This window comes from Paramacrobiotus metropolitanus, unplaced genomic scaffold (genome assembly GCF_019649055.1).
Source record: "Paramacrobiotus metropolitanus isolate TYO unplaced genomic scaffold, Prichtersi_v1.0 Parri_scaffold0000032, whole genome shotgun sequence".
NCBI classification, from domain to species: domain Eukaryota; kingdom Metazoa; phylum Tardigrada; class Eutardigrada; order Parachela; family Macrobiotidae; genus Paramacrobiotus; species Paramacrobiotus metropolitanus.
Genome location: NW_026570252.1, coordinates 46,831 through 66,794, shown reverse-complemented (window position 1 = coordinate 66,794; position 19,964 = coordinate 46,831). Strand labels below are relative to the sequence as shown.

Here is a 19,964-nt window from a genome sequence, read left to right as displayed (position 1 = left end):
AACTGTAGCACAAATTTACTATTTTACACTGCAGCCGCTGTAGCACAGCGATTTTCGATGGGAAAATAAATACTTGCCGTATGCATAGCAGTTGGCAATCGATTCTTGCCGTCGCCGGCATCTCATAATAATTATAGTAGAAGCAGTGCGAGCCGAGGAACATACAGCAGTAAACGATGATACATGTGCTCAACGTACGTACAGTACGAGTGTAAGACTAGCGTTATTGCGAGCGACGGGTAAAGTTAGGCTATGAAGACGGTGCGTGGAGGAACGCTCTTGCAGTATCGATTTAGTTCTACCCGTTAGTGTGAAAATTACCGAGCGTTTTTTGTAGCGTTTTGTGCTTCCATTCTTGGGCTTCCAATTCAAAATTTTATCAACCATTATGATAATTCATACTATCCTTGCTTGCAGTATTTTATTCTGAGTTCAAGCGAAATGGTATTCAAGATGCGAGTGTTGTTGTACGTGTTTGGGGCGCTTTTGCCAGCAGTATCTGCGGATGATGCCGTGGAACTTTTGCGGGATGACAGTCATGACACCCAAAACACCGCCACAGCAACCCACGAAGAACTGCTATGCCTTGATGATAAATTTCTCCAAGCGGCCACTCTCACCGACGAAGAGAAGATGGAAGCTGTATTTCAATGCTTCCCGTTATTAAAGTATGTGCGGCGGTCTGCGAACTGTCTAGAACCGTCATCTTGGTTACGCACGATACTCCACACTTGCTTTAAAAGCAGTTAGTTACCGAATAATATCGTAGCTGTCTGTACTAGCGTCTAGCACTTTTGCATAAGCTTCCAGTCATTAAGTTTATGCGTTTCTTTTTTCAGAAAAGAATTGGTCAGGTAAAAAATATGCTGCAAATTTCCTAGAAATGCAATGGAAAATGGGATTGTTGAGCTGCGACGAATTAAAATTGGCCCTGAGGTCATTACCGGTTTTTCTTAACAATTTGCTGTGAATTGCGCATAACTAACGACATTAGGCGGTTCTATGTCAATATATTTTTTAAAGTAGTTTCTCCAAAATTTACATTTTACCTTAAAATTTCAAAACGGTAAATCTACGCGGAGTAGTGTCATTATACGATCCTGTGCTGAAAAAAGCATTTTTTCTTATTTTCATGAAGATTAGCGAATGGACTGTGATATTGTATAGTTTGCAGGGAAAGGTATGAAGCGAGAATGGCGGAACTAACAGAGGCGAAGCCGTTGATGGATGTATTGGAGCGGCGCGTTAAGATGCGGGAGTCTTTCATCTCCCCCTGGAGACCTGAGAATGCTGAAGATATCATGGAATTTCTAAAAGAGCAATTTGGAGAGAAACCTGGAGTTTGGGATGTTTTGTATATGAAATACGTGGAACTCTTTGTTACCTACGGATTTATTCATGGAATACCGAATGCGTTTATCGCATTTCTCATGATTATTGTAGTGGCGTCATCAGCGAGTGAATTTTTGTTTGGCCTCTTGCACGGTCAGCAAATGCACATCGTTATCGTAGCGTTCTTCGGAATTTGCACTGTTGGTGGCCTTGTTGCGTATTTGGTGCTTAGGATGATGCGCGTTCAGCGGATTGTTAAGGGGGAGCTTTAAATAGCAACTAATTCTATGTTGATTACCATGTACATACATGTACTTCGTGATAACAGAAAGAAGAGAACTGATAAAATAAGACCGAAACATTTGCCTATTTAGCGCATTAAAATTGAAAGTTGGGTACTATTGATAAGTAAAAAAGCAAGTTACTTTTCTACAACGGTCACTTGACAAATAGAGAGAAGACTTGAAGAGTACGAATACAATGGTTAACAAAAAAATGGACATTGCGCCCGTCGGTTCGCGATCTTTGAATTAAGTCCAACAAACCATCAAATAGTGCACGTGTCTACTGTATTGAAACACCACGCGCAGCCTACACAACCTGCTGTTAGTCTCATCGACGGCACACTTCTCGTATGCTAAAAATAGTCCTGCGTGCATACGATGTACTTCCGAGATCGGCAACGCGAGTACATGGATCGATTGCCCAGAGTGTGGATAGCAAAATAGGTAACTTGGACAAAAAATAGGTAACTTGGACAAGCGCGAGAAAGGAAGCTCATCAAATAGCGTACAAGTTTGCGTAATATGCGTTATAACTTACCATCTTAATTTTGACCTTGCTTGTTATGTAACGAAATCGCAACAAAAAGCCGCCAACAGTGGCGTAATCCTGAGTCCTGGCAAAATTATGTATCTAGATTATATAAAACATTTATTATGGGCACACGGAAAGACAGAATCCTGCACATTAATTACATTGTACAACAGTACACGCCATAATATAATCACGGTTGCATCGTTGTCACTGTATTAAAACCATTAGCTGCCGACCGAAAAGCTATCCACACTCTGGGCAATCGATCCATGTACTCGCGTTGCCGATCTCGGAAGTACATCGTATGCACGCAGGACTATTTTTAGCATACGAGAAGTGTGCCGTCGATGAGACTAACAGCAGGTTGTGTAGGCTGCGCGTGGTGTTTCAATACAGTAGACACGTCACACTTGCATCGTATTGAACTATTCATCATGTTCCACAAGAAATGTTGAAGTTACCAGCATCTTTCTTGTCGCACAATTTACTTCCGCTGTTGGGCTTCCATTTCAAAATAATATTACCCATCAAAACTTCGAAATATTTGCCATTCACTATACCCGATTTTGTTTTAAATGTAATGGTGCTTATAATGCCATTGTCGATGTGTCTGTTCGGGACAATTCTGCTAGCACTGTTTGCAGTGGAACTGGCTCAGGAAGACGTCGAAAACCCTGCCACAACCCCCGAAGAATTACTGTGCCTGCGTGGCAAGTTTAGCGAAGCGGCCTCTTTGACGGATGAGGAGAAGATGACGGCTGTCTTTCGCTGCTTCCCATTTGTAAGGTACGCACCTTCGAAAACCGTTTGCTACTAATAAAATTTAATTATATTATGATATACTAAGGCTGTAATCTGTTAATTCAAGTACTTGGTGGCGATTTCGTATACATCTGCTTCATTTGCACTTTCGCGCACTTCAGCTGCCTGACATCGCTTGGTGTCATTTTGACAGCCAATTTTACAAATTGGCTAAAAAATCTTTTAGGCGTGAGAGATCAGGTTGCTGAGACATGAGAAATTAAACTCGAATAAAAGGGCTAATACACTGCCCATGATTTGATGGGATACAGTCCGAAGTTAGGTTGTTATCTCATCTTTTCGAAAATTCCATGTAAAAAAGCTTCAAGTCCGTAGAAGACTTCAAATCGGCATTTTTTCATGCTGTTATTTTTCAATTTTACAGGGTAATGCTATAAATTTCGTCTTGTTTCCCGGAATTCTTAATGACTGCCTTCCTTTACACGGCTTCTTTTTAAATTTTTTAACCCATCTTAAAACTTCCAAAAATCCTTTGGGCTTGGTGTAGGCTAATAGAAGAAAAATTCCATGGTAAATCAGATCCTGTTTTATGGGATATCTCCCATATTTTATAACTGATTTTAAGTTTTCAGGACGTTACGAACTTTCTTTTTGGTTCTGAATTACCCTCATAGCATATGTGCCGGTGCCTTTAAACATCTTCAGCTTACCCCCTTTTTAATTCGCCATATCTAACCTCTTCAATAATAGTCGGGCGGATGTTGCACGCATAAAAGACACACCAACATTCCAAGTTATTTGTCTGTTTGATGATATTAAACGATAAAAACAAATTTTCTAGAGTGCGCGATACATTCCATGTACAGTAGGTGTCGTCAGAGTACACTAATCATTCTACGCGTTCTTGAAGCTTAGTCAAGAAAGTGTTACTTTGAAAATTTTTGTAGCAAAAAGTTTGAAGAGCAATTGAGGGAATACGACGACCTGAAACAGCGTCTGGATCACGTAAAGCAGCGCAGACTGGCACTGCAGTCTTCGAAGTCGACACCGGATGCCGCACACTCTGAACTGAAAGACTCGTTCAAAAGGAAGATACACTTTCGGGATCTGTTGTGGATGAGGTTGCAGGCGTTTTATGATAATAACGGATATGTTATTGGAATACCGAAAGCTCTTGCCGCGTTTGTTATCGTGCTCTTTGCAGCGTCAGTAGTGTGTGGTTTGCTTTTGCGTTACAGTGACGTTCAGCCAGTGCGCATTGGTGTCATGGTGTTTGTCGGGGTTTGTGTTGTCGGTGGTCTTGTTGCTTATTGGCTAGTCCCCGGAATGCGGGTAGAGCGGATTGTTAGGGAAGAGTTTTAAGCAGATTTTGTTTTTATGTTCTTTTTATGTTTGAGGGGAAAAAGCAGAAAAATATTGAATAAAATCAACACACTTGCTTGTAGAGCGGACTCTTAAGTGGGCAATTTTCGACAACAGTCCAACATCCATGGTCATATCTTACGCGCGTAATTCGTTTTCAGTTTCCGTTTACGGCGCCTTTGATGGAGGTCTTCTTTAGACTCCTTTTCGTTTTCACTCGTATTAATTTACCTAAGGGGTTTTGTCTCTGCTTTTTCGCTGTTTATAATTACGTATAAATTTAGACGTTTTTCGTTTGACTAGTTTGCGTTAACAACAAGCGCAGAGCTGTACTCGCAATGAAGTGGCCTTTCTCAACATATTTAGGGAAACGGAAACACTAGACATTTCCTTTATTTTCTCGAAGCAGTATGTTGGGCTTGTATGTATATGGCTATATGCTACCGTTGCTTTGCGCCACAGCGGTATCCGCAAATTATGTACAAAGTATTTTTCCTGATGTTTGTCTGCATGGGGAGGTTCTGTCTGTTGTATGTGCAGCAACGTTTAACCTGTGTCCAAGTCTTCAACACACCGCCCACAACAGGCGTAATAAATCACTAATAATCACTAGGCCCTTTAAAATCCCCGAGAGAAACAGGTCAAGAATAGTGGCCGCGGTGATGTGATAGATATTCGTGGAAATATTGTTTCTCCGCGCTTTAAAGTACTGCTGCTCTTATTTTGCTCTTCCCAAAATTCAGCGGTGGGTTATACTGTAGATAAAAATTGGCGTGCCTAGACATGGGCGGCTTTGTACTGCGGTACGACTCGTACCGTTTATTACTGCATTCCATGCTGCTCTATTCGAAATGCTTTATGTTGTACCTACATGTAATTCACCATTACAGTACTCGTAGAGCGCAAATAATTTTCGAAGCCGGCACATATTGTCGATATCCACAAAAAAATTTCAGGTTATGCTGCAGAAACCCTTTTTTACCCACTCACTATTAACAAGACTGTTCCATTTGGCTGTACTAGAGGCGCCAGTCTTAATTTATTAAATGCGCGCTCAGCGTTTTTTTGAAGACTATCGCTACCTCGTTATGACTTCGGCAAAACCGTTTTTCTAAATATTTTTTGATACTTTATGATATTCTTGACACATTTTTTGAACAACTGCCTTTGTCCTGTCACGCTTTATTCTCGACACTGGTAATTAATCTAAGTATATTACTCGCTCTACACTACTGGTCAGTATATCGGCCAGTTCTATCAGCCGGTCTAACTATCGGCTTGGCGAACGGTTTCCCCTGCTGATGGCTGATGATATTGGAACCGCTTTCCTTGTTCCATTTTTCAAACGAGTAATCTTTACTTATGTAATTCCGCAGTCTTATTGCAGTGTTCGATACTGCTGAGTCTCATTACCAGAGACTGCCTGAGAAACTGATAATGTAATAGCGTTTGCATTACTTATCTTCTAACCGAGCACTTGGTAGACGGGTATTGCTAAAGTCTGTGACTGTGACTGGGTGGGACTGGGTGGGACTGTGAGTCTATGTGACTGGGACCTTATGTGACTGTGCCACACTGGGCGTGGGAATGATTGGGACTGTGACCTTTTGGGAGTGGGGCTAGTGGTTGCTGCAATCCGCCAGCCAACTGACAGTGCACTTCCGGTCAAATTTTCAACTGGCTTATTGTTTTAAATGGCAGTATGCAAGCTTAGTCTGTAAGGCAGTGCTTCGTACGGCATCCTAGAAATTCCAAGAAAAATAGTCAAAAGTAACAATAATGATTCTTTTATTTATCTTCAGCAGACCCTCCTTCACTTTTCTAAATGGTTCTGAAGTTCTTTTATCTTGCACATTTGGTCAATTAAAAATACACGTTACACATGTATCACTATAAAAAATGTGTATCACTACACATTATTTTAGCCTATTCGGGAGAAGTTTGTGTAGCGTCCAGCGTGATCGACGACTGAGTATGCGGTATCCCTCTGCTGCGTTCTTGTGTGTCTGCCTAGTGTCTGCCACTTTAGGGCACAGAGCGGCATTATTCGTAAGCGGCAAACATCAACAAACAAAAGCCTTTCAAATTCCTAGGCTGTCGCACGTAGGTGTGATCTGGTCTTGACCCTCTCGTTTCTCTGTGAAAGAAGGATTGGAACTATGCAGGCGACTCAGAGAAGACCGGCTGAAGGAAACATCGGAAGCCAAACAGCGCACTTGTTTTCGGCTTCTTTTCTTTGTCTTTCGTGTATGTGAAATGATTCTATCACACTAACGTTTTCGGAAAGTAAAACACTACTAAACCCGTAAGCGGCGCAGTCTGTCGCAGATTTCAACGCTTCGCTTTTCCTGCACTATTCAGTTAAAAAATATCTGCTGTAATTCTATTGAACAGTAAGTGAATCACTGATACTGTACTGCGCATCCGAATGCGGAAGTCACTATTTAAAACAGTGCAGTGATGCAACATGCGACCCGAAACTTATGAAACGGACGACGACAGCGTCCATGAAAGTCAACCGCCAACGTAAGTACCATTTTCCACGTTGCGTCTGTGTTCTTGTATAAGTTGTATTAATAATAAATTATTAACATTTTCAATTTTTCGTGGTTTACGCAATGCAATAAAAGCTATATTTTACTAAATTACTTAGCAATTGTACCATTTTCCGCTATCAAAGAAAGTTTAAAGATCATTAAAATATCGTTATATTATTATTTTTGGCTCTGTTTTTAGGGATGTAACAGATCCAGAAAACCGCGACATTACAGTCACCACCATTGAATCCGAAGAGGATCATGAGGGTTCATGCAGGTACTGCATTCATGTACACGCGCTGTAATTCATTTTAAACAACCCCACACTACTGCATTTCTATCAAAATACGCAATATTGGTGGCGGAAGTAGTGCGCGGTGCCGCATTACAGGAGCTTCGCTGCCTGCTAAAGTATAAAATGGTCCGCGGTACCGCACCACCAGCCCGGGACTGTCCCGTGTGGCCGGAAGTGGTCCGCGGTACCGCGCCACCCGCACGGGACTGTCCCGTGTGGCCGGAAGTAGTCTGCGGTACCGCACCACCCGCCCGGGACTGTCCCGTGTGGCCGGAAGTGGTCCGCGGTACCGCACCACCCGCCCGGGACTGTCCTGTGTGGCCGGAAGTGGTCCGCGGTACCGCACCACCCGCCCGGGACTGTCCTGTGTGGCCGGAAGTGGTCCGCGGTACCGCACCACCCGCCCGGGACTGTCCTGTGTGGCCGGAAGTGGTCCGCGTTACCGCACCACCCGCCCGGGACTGTCCTGTGTGGCCGGAAGTGGTCCGCGGTACCGCACCACCCGCACGGGACTGTCCTGTGTGGCCGGAAGTGGTCCGCGGTACCGCAGACTCGCCCTGTTAGATTTTAATTTTTATCGTTTGTAGCGACGAAAGTGACGTTGTCTGCTTGGAGGATGCAGAGATATCTGTGGTGGATGACAGCGATACCAAGGAGACTGACGGAATTCCCGTAATCAGCACCAAGCACCTCTCGTTCATTACGAACCTTTACGCAGCCGAGCTGATTTTTAAAGCGAAGAAACAGAAACGTGGTGTGAAAGTGGCCACCAGAGTCCCACATCAAGTGCAGCGGACATCACTTTTTGTTATCAAATTGTCGTGTTTGGCAAGTCCGGGAGATGTGTTATCGGACAGCAACGGTCGATGGGAGCAAAGCAATGGGAAGACCATTCATTTCTACCGATGGAGCGGATCGGATGTATATACATCGGTTAGTGAAAAAAAACATGAACAGGCAGTGCGCTACGTTTCCTAGAATACTTTAGGCAGAATAATTATTTTTGCAAGCCTAAAAGTTAAAATGGGTGTGCAAAAGGTAGTACTAGCAGCCAAAGGTGGTATGAGCAGACTTCACCAAAAAATTATAACGCTTCATCGTAAACCATCCCTCTATCCCATGCGGATTTCAAAAGGTCATCCGTCAACCGAGCCGTAATGCTTAAAACATTATATTTTAGAACGAAGCGGAGGGAACGGAGTTTCGCCGTTTTACCTATACAAACTTCAGTGAACCGACCTTCAAACGCGTGATTGTGTTTTGTCGCGAGCTGGGATTTGCTGTCCTACAATATTACTTTTCCGATAAAGAAGACAAATCGTTCGCCATTACCAGCCACGGAAAAGAGCGAACCGGAAAACCTTATGAACGAATGTATGGATCCACGAAAGAAAAGATTAAAAAGGGTTGTGGTAAGCAAATTGATTAACTTTATTGTACACTAACGTTACTATATTATTTAAATCTGATATATTAGCTATGACTACAGAATTTTTAAAATGCTAGGCAACATCACAGAATTTTCTATATTTAATTAGAAAGTGGAAAAGACGCTTCGACTATTCGCGCTGACATTTTGGAGGAAGTCGGTCCAATTGAGAATCTAGCTTCGACTGCCCAAATTCCGTCTCACAAATCGATTTACAACTTCAAAGCAGCCCAAAAACCGACCAAAGACGAGGAGTTAAACGCAGTTATTCTGGCCTGTATGGATAATCACGGCAAAAGTTCTGCGTTCGTACGCGAAGTGGTTATTGCACCGGATCTCATTGTGAAGCTGGCTCTAGACACGCAGCTAGACGACCTAGTGCGGTTCGCACCAGCTGCAGGAATGTCTGTGGATACAACATTTAATGTGGGCGAATACTACGTTACCACCGTCGTAACGCGCCACCTGATGTTGCGCAACCGTACAACTCGGGTCAGTCCTGTCATAATTGGTGTCACCTTTATCCACAAGGGAAAGACGGGAGAAGCGTATCAGCGGATGGCCGCTATGCTTTTAAATGTCAGGCTCCAGCTTACCAAGGCAAAGTTTCTTGGAACCGACGGCGATTAAGTAAGCGAATGTTTAAGTAGAAGGTTTTTATGCTTGCAGTATATTATTTACAAGTACATATATTTTTACGTGTGCTTACATTGAACGTGGGTTGCATATATGTAAGTATTAGACGTAATATTCCCAATGAAAATTTAAGAAACAGATTTGAGTGGAAGTTGCCAGTGGTCGTAGTAAACTATTGTAATTTCATCCCCGACATTCAGTAGGATTACTTACCAAATATATAAGCATTGTACCGCCGAAAGCAGGAGGCAACCTTATAATTGAACAACATTTGAGCTAATTTTTGCAGGCACTTTATGGCGCATTCCAGACAATTTTTCCAACTGTACCACATATTCTTTGTATCATCCACGCAATTGACAACATCAGTCGAAAAGCGGAAGACTTTAAAATGTCGAATGTCAAGGACCAGGTGCTCGCGCTTGTTTTTGGGCGTGTTGTCGGAGACCAAAGAGTACCGGGGTATATTGACTGCGAAACACCGGAAGATTACGAAAAAGCTGGAGAGCAACTGCGCTTAACGTTGGGAGAAATGCATGCTAACGGGGCCAAGCTGGCAGAATACTTGTTCAAAAGCAAAGCACCCTTATTTCAGGAACATTATTCGGTAAGACGACGAATTACTCAATCAAACGTTTACTGACTACTTCACTCGTAAAATAGTATACGATATTAATTCGTTTTGCACTGCTTGTTCACTCATACTTTTTAACCGCAAAAATACTGCTTCATATTTCAGTTTTTGTAGCATATTATTTTTATTAAGCTATATTATTATTAATAAAGCTGCATGTTATACTTGCCAGGCTGCAGCACGTAAAGCGGCAAATGTCGGCGCCAGATATTACAACCAGAACGCCGTTGAAAGTGCAAACAAAAGAATTAAGAAAGGGTTTAACAGCTTGAGGGACATTAATCGTTTTGTGAAAGATATGGAAATCTTTGCGAAAAAAGATCTTCAAGAGTTCGAATATGCCACAATTAAATCCGGTTTGTACGAAATAATTCCTGCGTACAAGCACTTGGAAGCGGACTTACTCCCAACATCCGAATTTCAAAAACGGGCTTTTAAGAAGGGTATTCACCGTGAACCATTCAGCATCGAGAAGGCTGACAGCCAACCGGAAAAGGGAGACGAAGCGCCAGATCGCTTGACATGGTCAGTGATAAACACGATCTTGTTACATTATTTCGCTTCTGTAAGCGTAGTGGTTTATGGTGCTTAATTATTTGGTCGATGCGGCGTGCACGGGTGTTTGCACGGGGTTTAGGTACGTGTACTGAGTTCGGACACGGGTGACCTTTTTGGGTCCGCACGGGTGTAGATGGTGGGCACGGATTTTTTAATTTTTTTATGATTCTCGCCTTTTGATCGTAACGTTTATAGTTTCCCAACGGCCATCAAGTACTTTTGCATCAGACCTTGCTTAGAAGTTCCAGGTCCATCCCGAAACCGCTAGCCATGAGTATACTACAGAAATTCCCACGTGGCTCAGGTGGCTGTGTTACATAGAAATGGCTCCATTACATAAATTCTTGTTGAAAAATATTAGAGAAATTCTCACGTCTTCTGTTCTTTTTACTATGACTTGCAAGTGCTTCATGGTAATGTTAAATGCAAAGCATTAGCGGATTATATAGTACAGCAATTATAATTTCGCAGTTTTCTAAGTACTTTACTATATTTTTGTTGAAAAATTATGGGTTAAGCGAGTAAGATTTTCACGAAGCCAAATCCCGCGCAGAATTCCCGTGCCCGCAGCCAGCACCTACTGTACTACAACTAAACCACTATTATAACCACATGAGTAAACCCCTATTATACTATTATGCTATTAACACTCGTAACTAAATCTGCTTATTAACACATAACATAATAACTACTAATCTTGCAGCCATCCGCACGGCGAAGCAGTCGGTCAGATCAAAACGTTTAGTCGTGACCTTTTGGCATCTATGCTTGAAAAAGCCGATGTGTTACTGCAAAAACCAAATCCCATAGTCCTAGCACCTGGCAGCAATGGAAACCGATTTCTCGTGTGCGGTCATAAACCCGGGCAGTTGTTAACAGTGACGCTGGACGTAAACCTGAACCGAATCGAGTGCGACAAAACCTGCAGCCACTATGTAACATTTGGTATTTGCCCGGACATATTTGCTGTGGCCATTCATACGCAATCCTTAGACACGTTAGTTACCTGGGCGAATTCGAACGATGTGCGATTTGGAAATCGGTTCGGCTTACATCGTGCGATTGACCTCAGTGCTCCAGCTGATGCAGGAAAAAAACTCCATGGCACCGGTATTCGCAAAGGTGCGAAGTTCCGAAGGCCGCCACCAGTCAGCCTACTGTCAAGTCAACCGCTTGCCGATGACTCGTCTTTTGCAAGCACTAGCTCTACTGCTTGCCGTAAGCGCAGAGTTGAACTGACTACAGTTGATGAGGAAGGTGTGGAAGAGCAAGGTGGGATTTGTAATTACATATATGTGTGGCAAGAAACAAATACAAAGTATTATTTTACAAGATAGATATACAATTTCGTACCAAATATAAGCAACCATTAACTAAAATTTATCGTTATTGTTTGTGTCTAGCTTACAGGCATAACTTAAATAACTGATTTGTTATAACAAAGCTTTTACAATAACTAACCTTGCTGCTCTGTACCCACTTAATGTAACCCGTACAATTTCAGAGGCTCTTCCTGTTGACCGAGAGTCGTTTAAAAAGAAATCCATGGAAAAGATTTGGGATTTCGTATTGGTTCGTAATTTGGCTGACAAACCGAAGCCACAACCGGGCGAATATGAATTATGGCTGCTAGAGGATTGCAGTCCTCAAACAACCAAGTGCAGCGGATGTCGAAGGAACTTTCGCAAACAGCCCCACATTAAACCTGATTCACCAAATGATTTGATGTTTGGGTCAGTGGGCACAAGAATATACCCCCGCAACGGTGTTCAACGACAGGGAAAGCCGTCAAACGTCTACTGCCATGCTAATAATGGGTGCATTATTGCAGCAACTAACAGCTTGAACACGCCCGCTTTGAAATCTGCAACTTTCGTAATCTCGGCAGAAACGAAGGAAAAGTTGGATGAAAAGCACAAGCAAGCAATTTTCGCGATTTTTTAATAGTTTTCATTAACGGTTAGCTTCTTATTTCCGTAAGGTTCGATATTACGCCAGTATTCCTTTGTTATTGATCCAGTTGCAGGTACTTTTTGGTTTTTTGCCTCGCTTAAATTTTCTTCGTTACGTTATCTTAAAGAACATGTATTTTCAAAATTTGTTGATGAGAATTAATATTGCTGAACACCAGTGCTGAATGGTTACTGCACTGTTTTTTTTGGCAGTTTTTCCCTGCGCAGTACCTGCGGTTTTTTTTTCGTCTTGTTCCATTGTACTAGCGGTTCGGTTTGCCTAGATAGCGGTCATGGTTGGTGTAGCAGTTATGGTTTCTGTTATTTTGGTTTTGAATTTTATTATACTCTGTATGTTATAAGGAAATTAAATATTCTCTTCGACGAATACCATCCTCTGGAATTTCTGCAAAGCCGTACGAAGTACTGCCTTACAGACTAAGCTTGCATACTGCCATTTAAAACAATAAGCCAGTTGAAAATTTGACCGGAAGTGCACTGTCAGTTGGCTGGCGGATTGCAGCAACCACTAGCCCCACTCCCAAAAGGTCACAGTCCCAATCATTCCCACGCCCAGTGTGGCACAGTCACAGACGGTCCATGTCACATAAGGTCCCAGTCACATAGACTCACAGTCCCACCCAGTCCCACCCAGTCACAGTCACAGACTTTAGCAATACCCCTTGGTAGACAGGTTACATGAGATATTTCTACCGCCGAACTTACATAACGTTAAAACCATGCAAAATATTATATCCGATATTGCATTGTCTTAAAACATTTTCAAAAATACTAACATGACGGGATAGCATTGTAATAAGTCAACTTTTCCCTTTCCAAAAGGATAAATACAGCATCTTCACAATCCTGGCTGCGGGCATTCAATAACTGGAAATGGGTTTCTACAGTAAAACGAGGTGCAAAAGAAAGCCCTATACACACACAGAATGGACACACGCCCTATACACACACAGAATGGAATACACAGAATGGAAGGAAATGCCTGTAGCCATTTGCAAAGATTCATGCGGTACTGGCTATGAAAACCCTGCCCGCTTCACGCATCGCTTTTGTAAAGACAAGAAATTAAAACATGTACTTTGTTACTGTGCAAAGGCGTCCCCAGTCAGCCGGTCGATATCGATTTCAACCGGTACTTTACCCGAAGTTATTAAAATCATAACCGCAAACACAGCGGCGTAGCAGGTGAGGGAGACACCGGTCTGTCTTAATTGCCTTGCGGCATTATCCTCTCAACTAATTAGACAGGAAACCTTTGCCGTATATTCACGGCATGGGCTTTCGGTATTAAGGGACAACATACGAGATGGAACCTCGTTTCACCGTGCAACGGCTGGTTGAGGCAGTGTTATGCATCATTTTAATCCGTGTAGCAGTTTCCAAGGCCGAACGACACGAATCTCCTTTTTATGAGACTGTTCGCTTCTTTTTTTATGCATATGCTTTGCTGTTGCCTGTTTGTGCTAGTGTGCAGGTATACAACTTTAAAATCTGAGTCGTTTTGTGTCATACGCCATCTGCAGCCGGTTTTGGTATAAAGACTGTACCGCATTGAGAAAGGTTTACTATAGCACGTTGAGCTCAAGAGGCACAGCGGATTAACTGCCCATAACTGGGTACCTGTGAATTACCCGTTACATCAAGAGACAAGAGATTCTCACGAATGGGTTTACCGTGGTATGAATCTGGGCTTTTTTGGCTGCAATATTATCCTTGACGATAACTGCGCCGGGGCAGCTGCACGGAGCCGAGAACGATGCAAACCGGGAACCCAGTTTTGCCACGGGACAAGCGCGAAAATCAGCAGCCAGACCTGAAACTGTCCCAACTGCCCATGATGCTCCTGTGGAAGACACCGTCGATCAGGAAGCCCCAGTGCCAAACGGGAAAACGGACGACAGCGATAAGCAGCTGCCGCAGCACAGCGGCTTGCTGATTGGCATCGGTGTCGTCGGTTGTGGTTTGATCATCTTCGGTATCGTTATGTGCAGCCGCTTTACCGGTGAAAATTCGCTAAGCATTATCGCTATGATATTGGTGATCAGTGTAGCGGTCGTTCATGTTTTCCGGTGGATGTTATCAGAATCCAGGAATGCTAATATTATGTAGAGCTTATTACGGACAAAATGCCAGTTTACATTGTTGCAGTACGTTTTCTTAGCCGCGTATTTCCGCCACGTTCTTTGGTGAAAGAAATTATTGCGCACGGACGGAGCAGTTATCGATAATGTAAGTGATGTTGAAATGCTTTGAAAAAAACAACGTGAGCGAAGAAGACCAGTTTTATTGAATTTAAACTCTCAGCAACTGCTACGGCGGTGTAGATGAGTGCTACGATTAACGTACCACTAAAGCTGCGTTGGCGAGGCATTCCAGAAAATCTGGAACGAAATGCATCAAGAAATAATTTTCGAAACTTCTTAAAAGGATTTCGCGCGGTACATGGTACCAAATGGATGTACACCACAAAAACCTTGACTTTGCCCGCTTTCTTGGTAGCCAGATGATTTGTATACTTCGGCGCAAAACCCTTTGTGCGCGCAACTTCCGGTTCGAGAGTTATGACAGTTAGAAATTTCCAGAAAGGTCAAATTCATTCAGATTTACCAAAAATCTCGCTGTCAAACGATCTCGTTTGAATTTTGCATGGAAACGAACAGATACAAGAAGGGCGCTTTACACCGTTTTATCATGTTTTCAGTTATAGAGTTAATTTAAATTGACTAATTTTTAATTATTTCCGAAATTTATTTTAAAATTTTAAAGTAGGGTGCAATTCTGGTACGGTGTAAAACCAATCTTCATATTTACTTGCATTTATGTACAAACTTTAAAGGAGATCGGTGGATGACGAGACTTTTGCCACACCGGAATGCATTTAATTTTCTACAGAGGGGAGCCACCCACATTGGCATACTGCCAAAAATAATTTTTTTTGAATGTTGTAAGTAACCAACAGTTTGTCACAACATGTTTTCTGATAGCCCAAGTTATTCTGTAAATTGTTAGCCAAAACAATGTGGGTAAAAAAACTTGTCTGGATTATAGGAATTAAAGACCTGGAAGGTGTTACTCGAGAGGAACTTTTCAAAATTGCACGCGTTTCAGATAGCATTTTCTCAAAATTTCCGCTCTCGACGTCATACAAAAATGAATATATTGAAAACAAAACCCAGATTTGACCGGAAGTACTTAAAATCACTGCTGTTCTGTTACCACATGTTCTTTGCTGCTCAAAACTTCAGCATAACTTTCAGATACATGCCTTAGCAAAATTTTGTTTACCTTGGGACATTTCAAGCATTAGCAGTGTCACCCCACGAGTTATTAACGGATGGCAAAGGCCACTTTTCAAAAACTTTATACCCGGAAGTGAGCAAAATATCTGTTGTGCTTGCCTCGAGGCCAAAATTTGTTCTGGCCATAGTTGCACTTTAGTATGTTTCTTTTAACCCCGTCTGCAGATGCAATAACAACTCAACAAAACAAAATCTTTCCCTGATTTTATAATCGCTCTAGAACTGAACCAGAAAGTGAAAAGTTCTGATCGCACTTTTTCCGCTGGTCTCCGTCGGAGATTGAAATCTCGTGGCTCACAAACAAGTGCTCACCAGGAGCAATTAACTGTTTTATGTTATGGAAGCCGCATTAACCAAACTTCATCAACAGATTTTCGTTAAGTTTTATGTTAAGGAAGCCGGTTTACCACAACTGCGTCAACAGATTTGTGCTAAGTTGTACAAGAATATTTAAAAGAATTTTCTACCAAAAGTGTGCAAATGTAGGTGGCTCGCCCTTTTTAGCAGCCGTAACTCCCGAACCGGAAATTGCGCGTGCAAACGGCTCTTACGTCTATGTATACAAATCATTTGGCTACAGAATGTCATGAAAAAGCAAAGTGGTGTTCTGCAGTGCGTGAAAGTGAAACTTTTCCTGCATAAACCCAAATTTGGTACCGTGTACCTGGCCAAATCCCTTAAATGCTTTTCCTGGAGTCATTTAGAGAGGGTGTACACCCAGAGTGCATTGTACAGATAGCTTCTGCAGCTACACTTTGCACGTAACATTAACATTAACACTTTCTTCGTGAATCGCAATCGAAGGAAAGCATGATCTAGCGTAACATCCTCTTATTCACCGGCACAACTGCCGTACGCACGGGCTTAATATTCTTAGCGATCGATGGTTAAGCTTGCAGACGCTGGATAGGGCGCAAGTCAACAGAGCATATGAATGAGCTTGAGTGAAGGGTTCTAGTCGGGTACCGTCCTTTCCACTGGACTTATTCCCGCTGATTACGCTGTTTGGCGTTTTGTTTTCGAACGGACTCTTGTGCATTGTGCTGTATCTAACATATTTCTGCGTCAAAATTTTGATTTACCGAAGTTTCTTCCTTGCCGCACAATCTTCACGGTTTCTCAATTTGCGAGGTACGTTTCCAAATATTATGAATTACCTTGCTGCTTCATAGGATTTATTCTTGTTCATCACCTTTAGCCCAAGCTCGGACTGCACTCAGATGCATGTACATGTATCGCTGTTTTTGTTCGGGGCAGTTTGGTACGCATTATCAACGGTCGGACGACTTGCAGCCCAACAGGAAGTGCCTAGGGACGGTCGGAGCGCGACCGAAGCATTTCCCGAAGACTTGCTGTGTATGCATAGAATTTTCCTGAAAGCGGAACACTGGACGGACAACGAGAAAATGAAGGCTCTGCTCTTATCCCGCTTCTGAGGTACTGTCAAAGACGATCTTATTACTCCTATAACGTACAGTGTAGGAAGCAAAAGACCTCGTTCTAGCCCACACAAACGTTTCTCTACTCGAGCCTATTGCGGGTGATTCATGCGCATTGGTAGTTTTCTTGCTACACATCGTTTTTGATGTTACTTACAAATTTTCTCAACAGTCGACCGTATGTCCGATGACTGCTGCAGCTTTCTCCCGCCGTGTACGCCAATATGGGTTTTGCAATGGTTAATAGCTGTTAGTTGCCGCAGCCGTAGTCATGCAGCAGTTATAACTTTTTTCCAATATTTACACAAATATTCAGACCGCTTTTGGCTATGTCTAAAGAAAAATGGTTTTGGGCCACAAATGATTATACATACCGAGTTTTGATCTGGTTTTCCCAAATATTGTTTGCTTCCCGTAGTTTACTTTTCTAGAATTTCCGCTTACACCGTCAGTTATACCAACTGTCTTTGCACACTTTAAAGGCATTATTAGAAATACCGGCTTCATTCTTCCATTTCCTCTTGAATTTTAACGAGCAAATCATGACTATGTACACGCTTGAAGGGAAAGTTTACAACATGGATGCAGGTGGAACAACGTGTCGTCGATCTGGAACTGAGCAGCGAGCGCATCGAGAAGCTTCTTGTCTTAGCAACGGCACAGCGGTCTTCGCGTTTCCCATCAAATGCCGCGAAGTGTGAATTATTAGAGCCGTCACGTAAAGATGCATTAGGTACTTGGGACATTTTGTGGATGCGGTTGCAGGTATTGTTGAGCAACACCGGAATGACTCTGGAAATGCTAAATAATTTGGCAGTGGTTTTTACCATGAGCATGTTTGTGTCAGTAATGGGTGGTGTGCTCTGGCGCCGCTACGACTTTCGGTGTGTCTTTTTTGCTTTTACCGGTGCTTTGTTGGTGTACTTCGTCCGTGTCATGATTTCTGCTTGGATTGTCCCTCCTGGAAAGCATGCCCAGCGGATCAATAACGAAGATTTTTGACTTTTGACAAGCTACTTATTTCATACTTCATATTTTGGTGATGCTCCGATAAGGTATATTATGGAAAATTCTAATAAATTTGGTGTAAAGAAACAAAGAAATATTGCTTCTTCAGCTTGCATCTATAAGGAATCCATTCACAGTTTGTTGAAAGCAACAACATAAGGCAACAACTGCAGATATGATTGCGATTACAATAACTGACAAGAGATCCTTTTACTCAACAACGTATGCAACCTGACTCTGTGATGTACAGTACCGCAAGGCCAGAAAAGTTAATCGTTTCGTCTCATCAGAAATAACCCAGACCGGGTCTTACCTGTTAAACGCAATTTTGCAGTGCAGGCGCACGTACGTTGTATGAGCCCATTCACGATTCACATACACGGCCTGCAACTGCGTGCAGAGAGCAGGCAGCTGACTGAACGTGAGCGGCTTTAGCTCTCACTCGACTACAGTGCAGTAGGCTCCAACCGTACAAAAGCCTGGACAAGTGCAGGGTAGCAGTACATGAGTACAGTGCTCTGATAAACAGTAATTGAAAGTCATTCTACGGTACTCCAACCATTTCCCGGTACTGCTGCCGTCGCCCACCTGGAGCGGCAGTTACGGCAGTATGTATGGTTAAATGTGGTGCGGTACCTAAGCGTTATGTTCAGCCGCAACGTCACGTTCGTCGGGTGTTGGCAGACGCCAAGAGAAACGGTTGGAGTAGGGTTTCCTCTTACCTATATTACCTATGGTACCAGAATGATTACAAAAACATACATTAAACAGAAAATGTGTTGCAGTTTGCCAAGAGTAGAAGTTCTTTTTCATGTAAACGATGTAAACATTTAAGTCGCACGGAACTGCTGCCGTCACGCGGCTGGAGTGTGACGTTACGGCAGTACATAAGGTTACATCAGGCGCGATACATCACGCGCGCGCGTAAGCACCATGTTTAGCCACAACGTAAAACTCCAGCCGGCTGACGGCAGCAGTACAGGGGAATGGTTCGTGTAGCCTGCTTTTCCCCCCTATATTTGGTACCATGTACCAGATTACTTTTGCTCACAACGCTTTAGCACTCAAAGGTACGTCCAGCTTCTACAGCAGCAGCACTGCGAAAGTTTCTTGGGTAATTTCACCAAAAACGTACACTGCAGCCGTAGGTTCATTGCACCGGTGGGTTCTTCGTCGATGATTAAGCGGCTCTCATGACAGCTTTAAATAAACACACATGCGTGGCCCTGCGGCCGGGCCAAGTATTGTCACACGACTTTCCGAAACGTCGTTGCCACTGGGTAAAACGTTTCATGGGAGGGTACCCCACTTAATAATGCTGACCGAGATAAAATCACACAGCAGACTTTTTCGGAAAAGTATGTACCTTCCACATGGGGTTGAAATATTCGCTTAAAAGCAAAAGCGTTGTAGTACGTAAATTCAACGGATAGATGCTGACCTAGTGCGAAACAGGCTTGTAAGTCTTACTCGAACCCGAAAATTTTTTCTTCAGAATTAACAAATGACAATCATAAAATATCTACAATCCGGCAGTGTAACACCATGTTTAGCCACAACGTGAGTTTTACGTTGTGGCTAAACATGGTGCTTATGTATCGCGCCAGATTTAGCCATATGTAGTGCGGTAACGCCACACTCCAGGTGGGTGACGGAAGCCAGTATAGGGAATGCTTGCCTGGGCTTCTGAAAGCCCCTTTTATGATCTTGGGGCCATGTAGTTGTTTGATTTTGATTTGCGGTGTTTCGTACACAATGCAATGAAACATTTTTGAAGCATACTAAGCAGCTAAAAGATATAAGTATTCAAAACTTCATAGACTTGGGAAACATGCCTTGCTAAGCGCTGCGCTCCGGTCTTACAATGAACCACTGGTGCATTTT

At 42.8% G+C, this 19,964-nt stretch overlaps 2 protein-coding genes across 2 annotated transcripts; both read left to right on the top strand.

The window, feature by feature from the left end:
- Positions 1 to 296: 296 nt before the first annotated feature.
- LOC129588927 (uncharacterized) lies at positions 297 to 1,689 on the top strand. Its single transcript, XM_055483348.1, has 2 exons — positions 297 to 668; positions 1,175 to 1,689. Exons 1-2 carry the CDS (start codon positions 442 to 444, stop codon positions 1,602 to 1,604), a joined length of 657 nt encoding a protein of 218 aa, XP_055339323.1. The 5' UTR covers positions 297 to 441; the 3' UTR covers positions 1,605 to 1,689.
- Positions 1,690 to 2,410: 721 nt separating this feature from the next.
- Positions 2,411 to 4,503, top strand: LOC129588926 (uncharacterized). Its single transcript, XM_055483346.1, has 2 exons — positions 2,411 to 2,934; positions 3,858 to 4,503. The coding sequence occupies exons 1-2, from the start codon at positions 2,597 to 2,599 to the stop codon at positions 4,270 to 4,272; spliced, it is 753 nt and encodes a 250-aa protein (XP_055339321.1). The 5' UTR covers positions 2,411 to 2,596; the 3' UTR covers positions 4,273 to 4,503.
- The last annotated feature ends 15,461 nt before the right edge of the window (positions 4,504 to 19,964 follow it).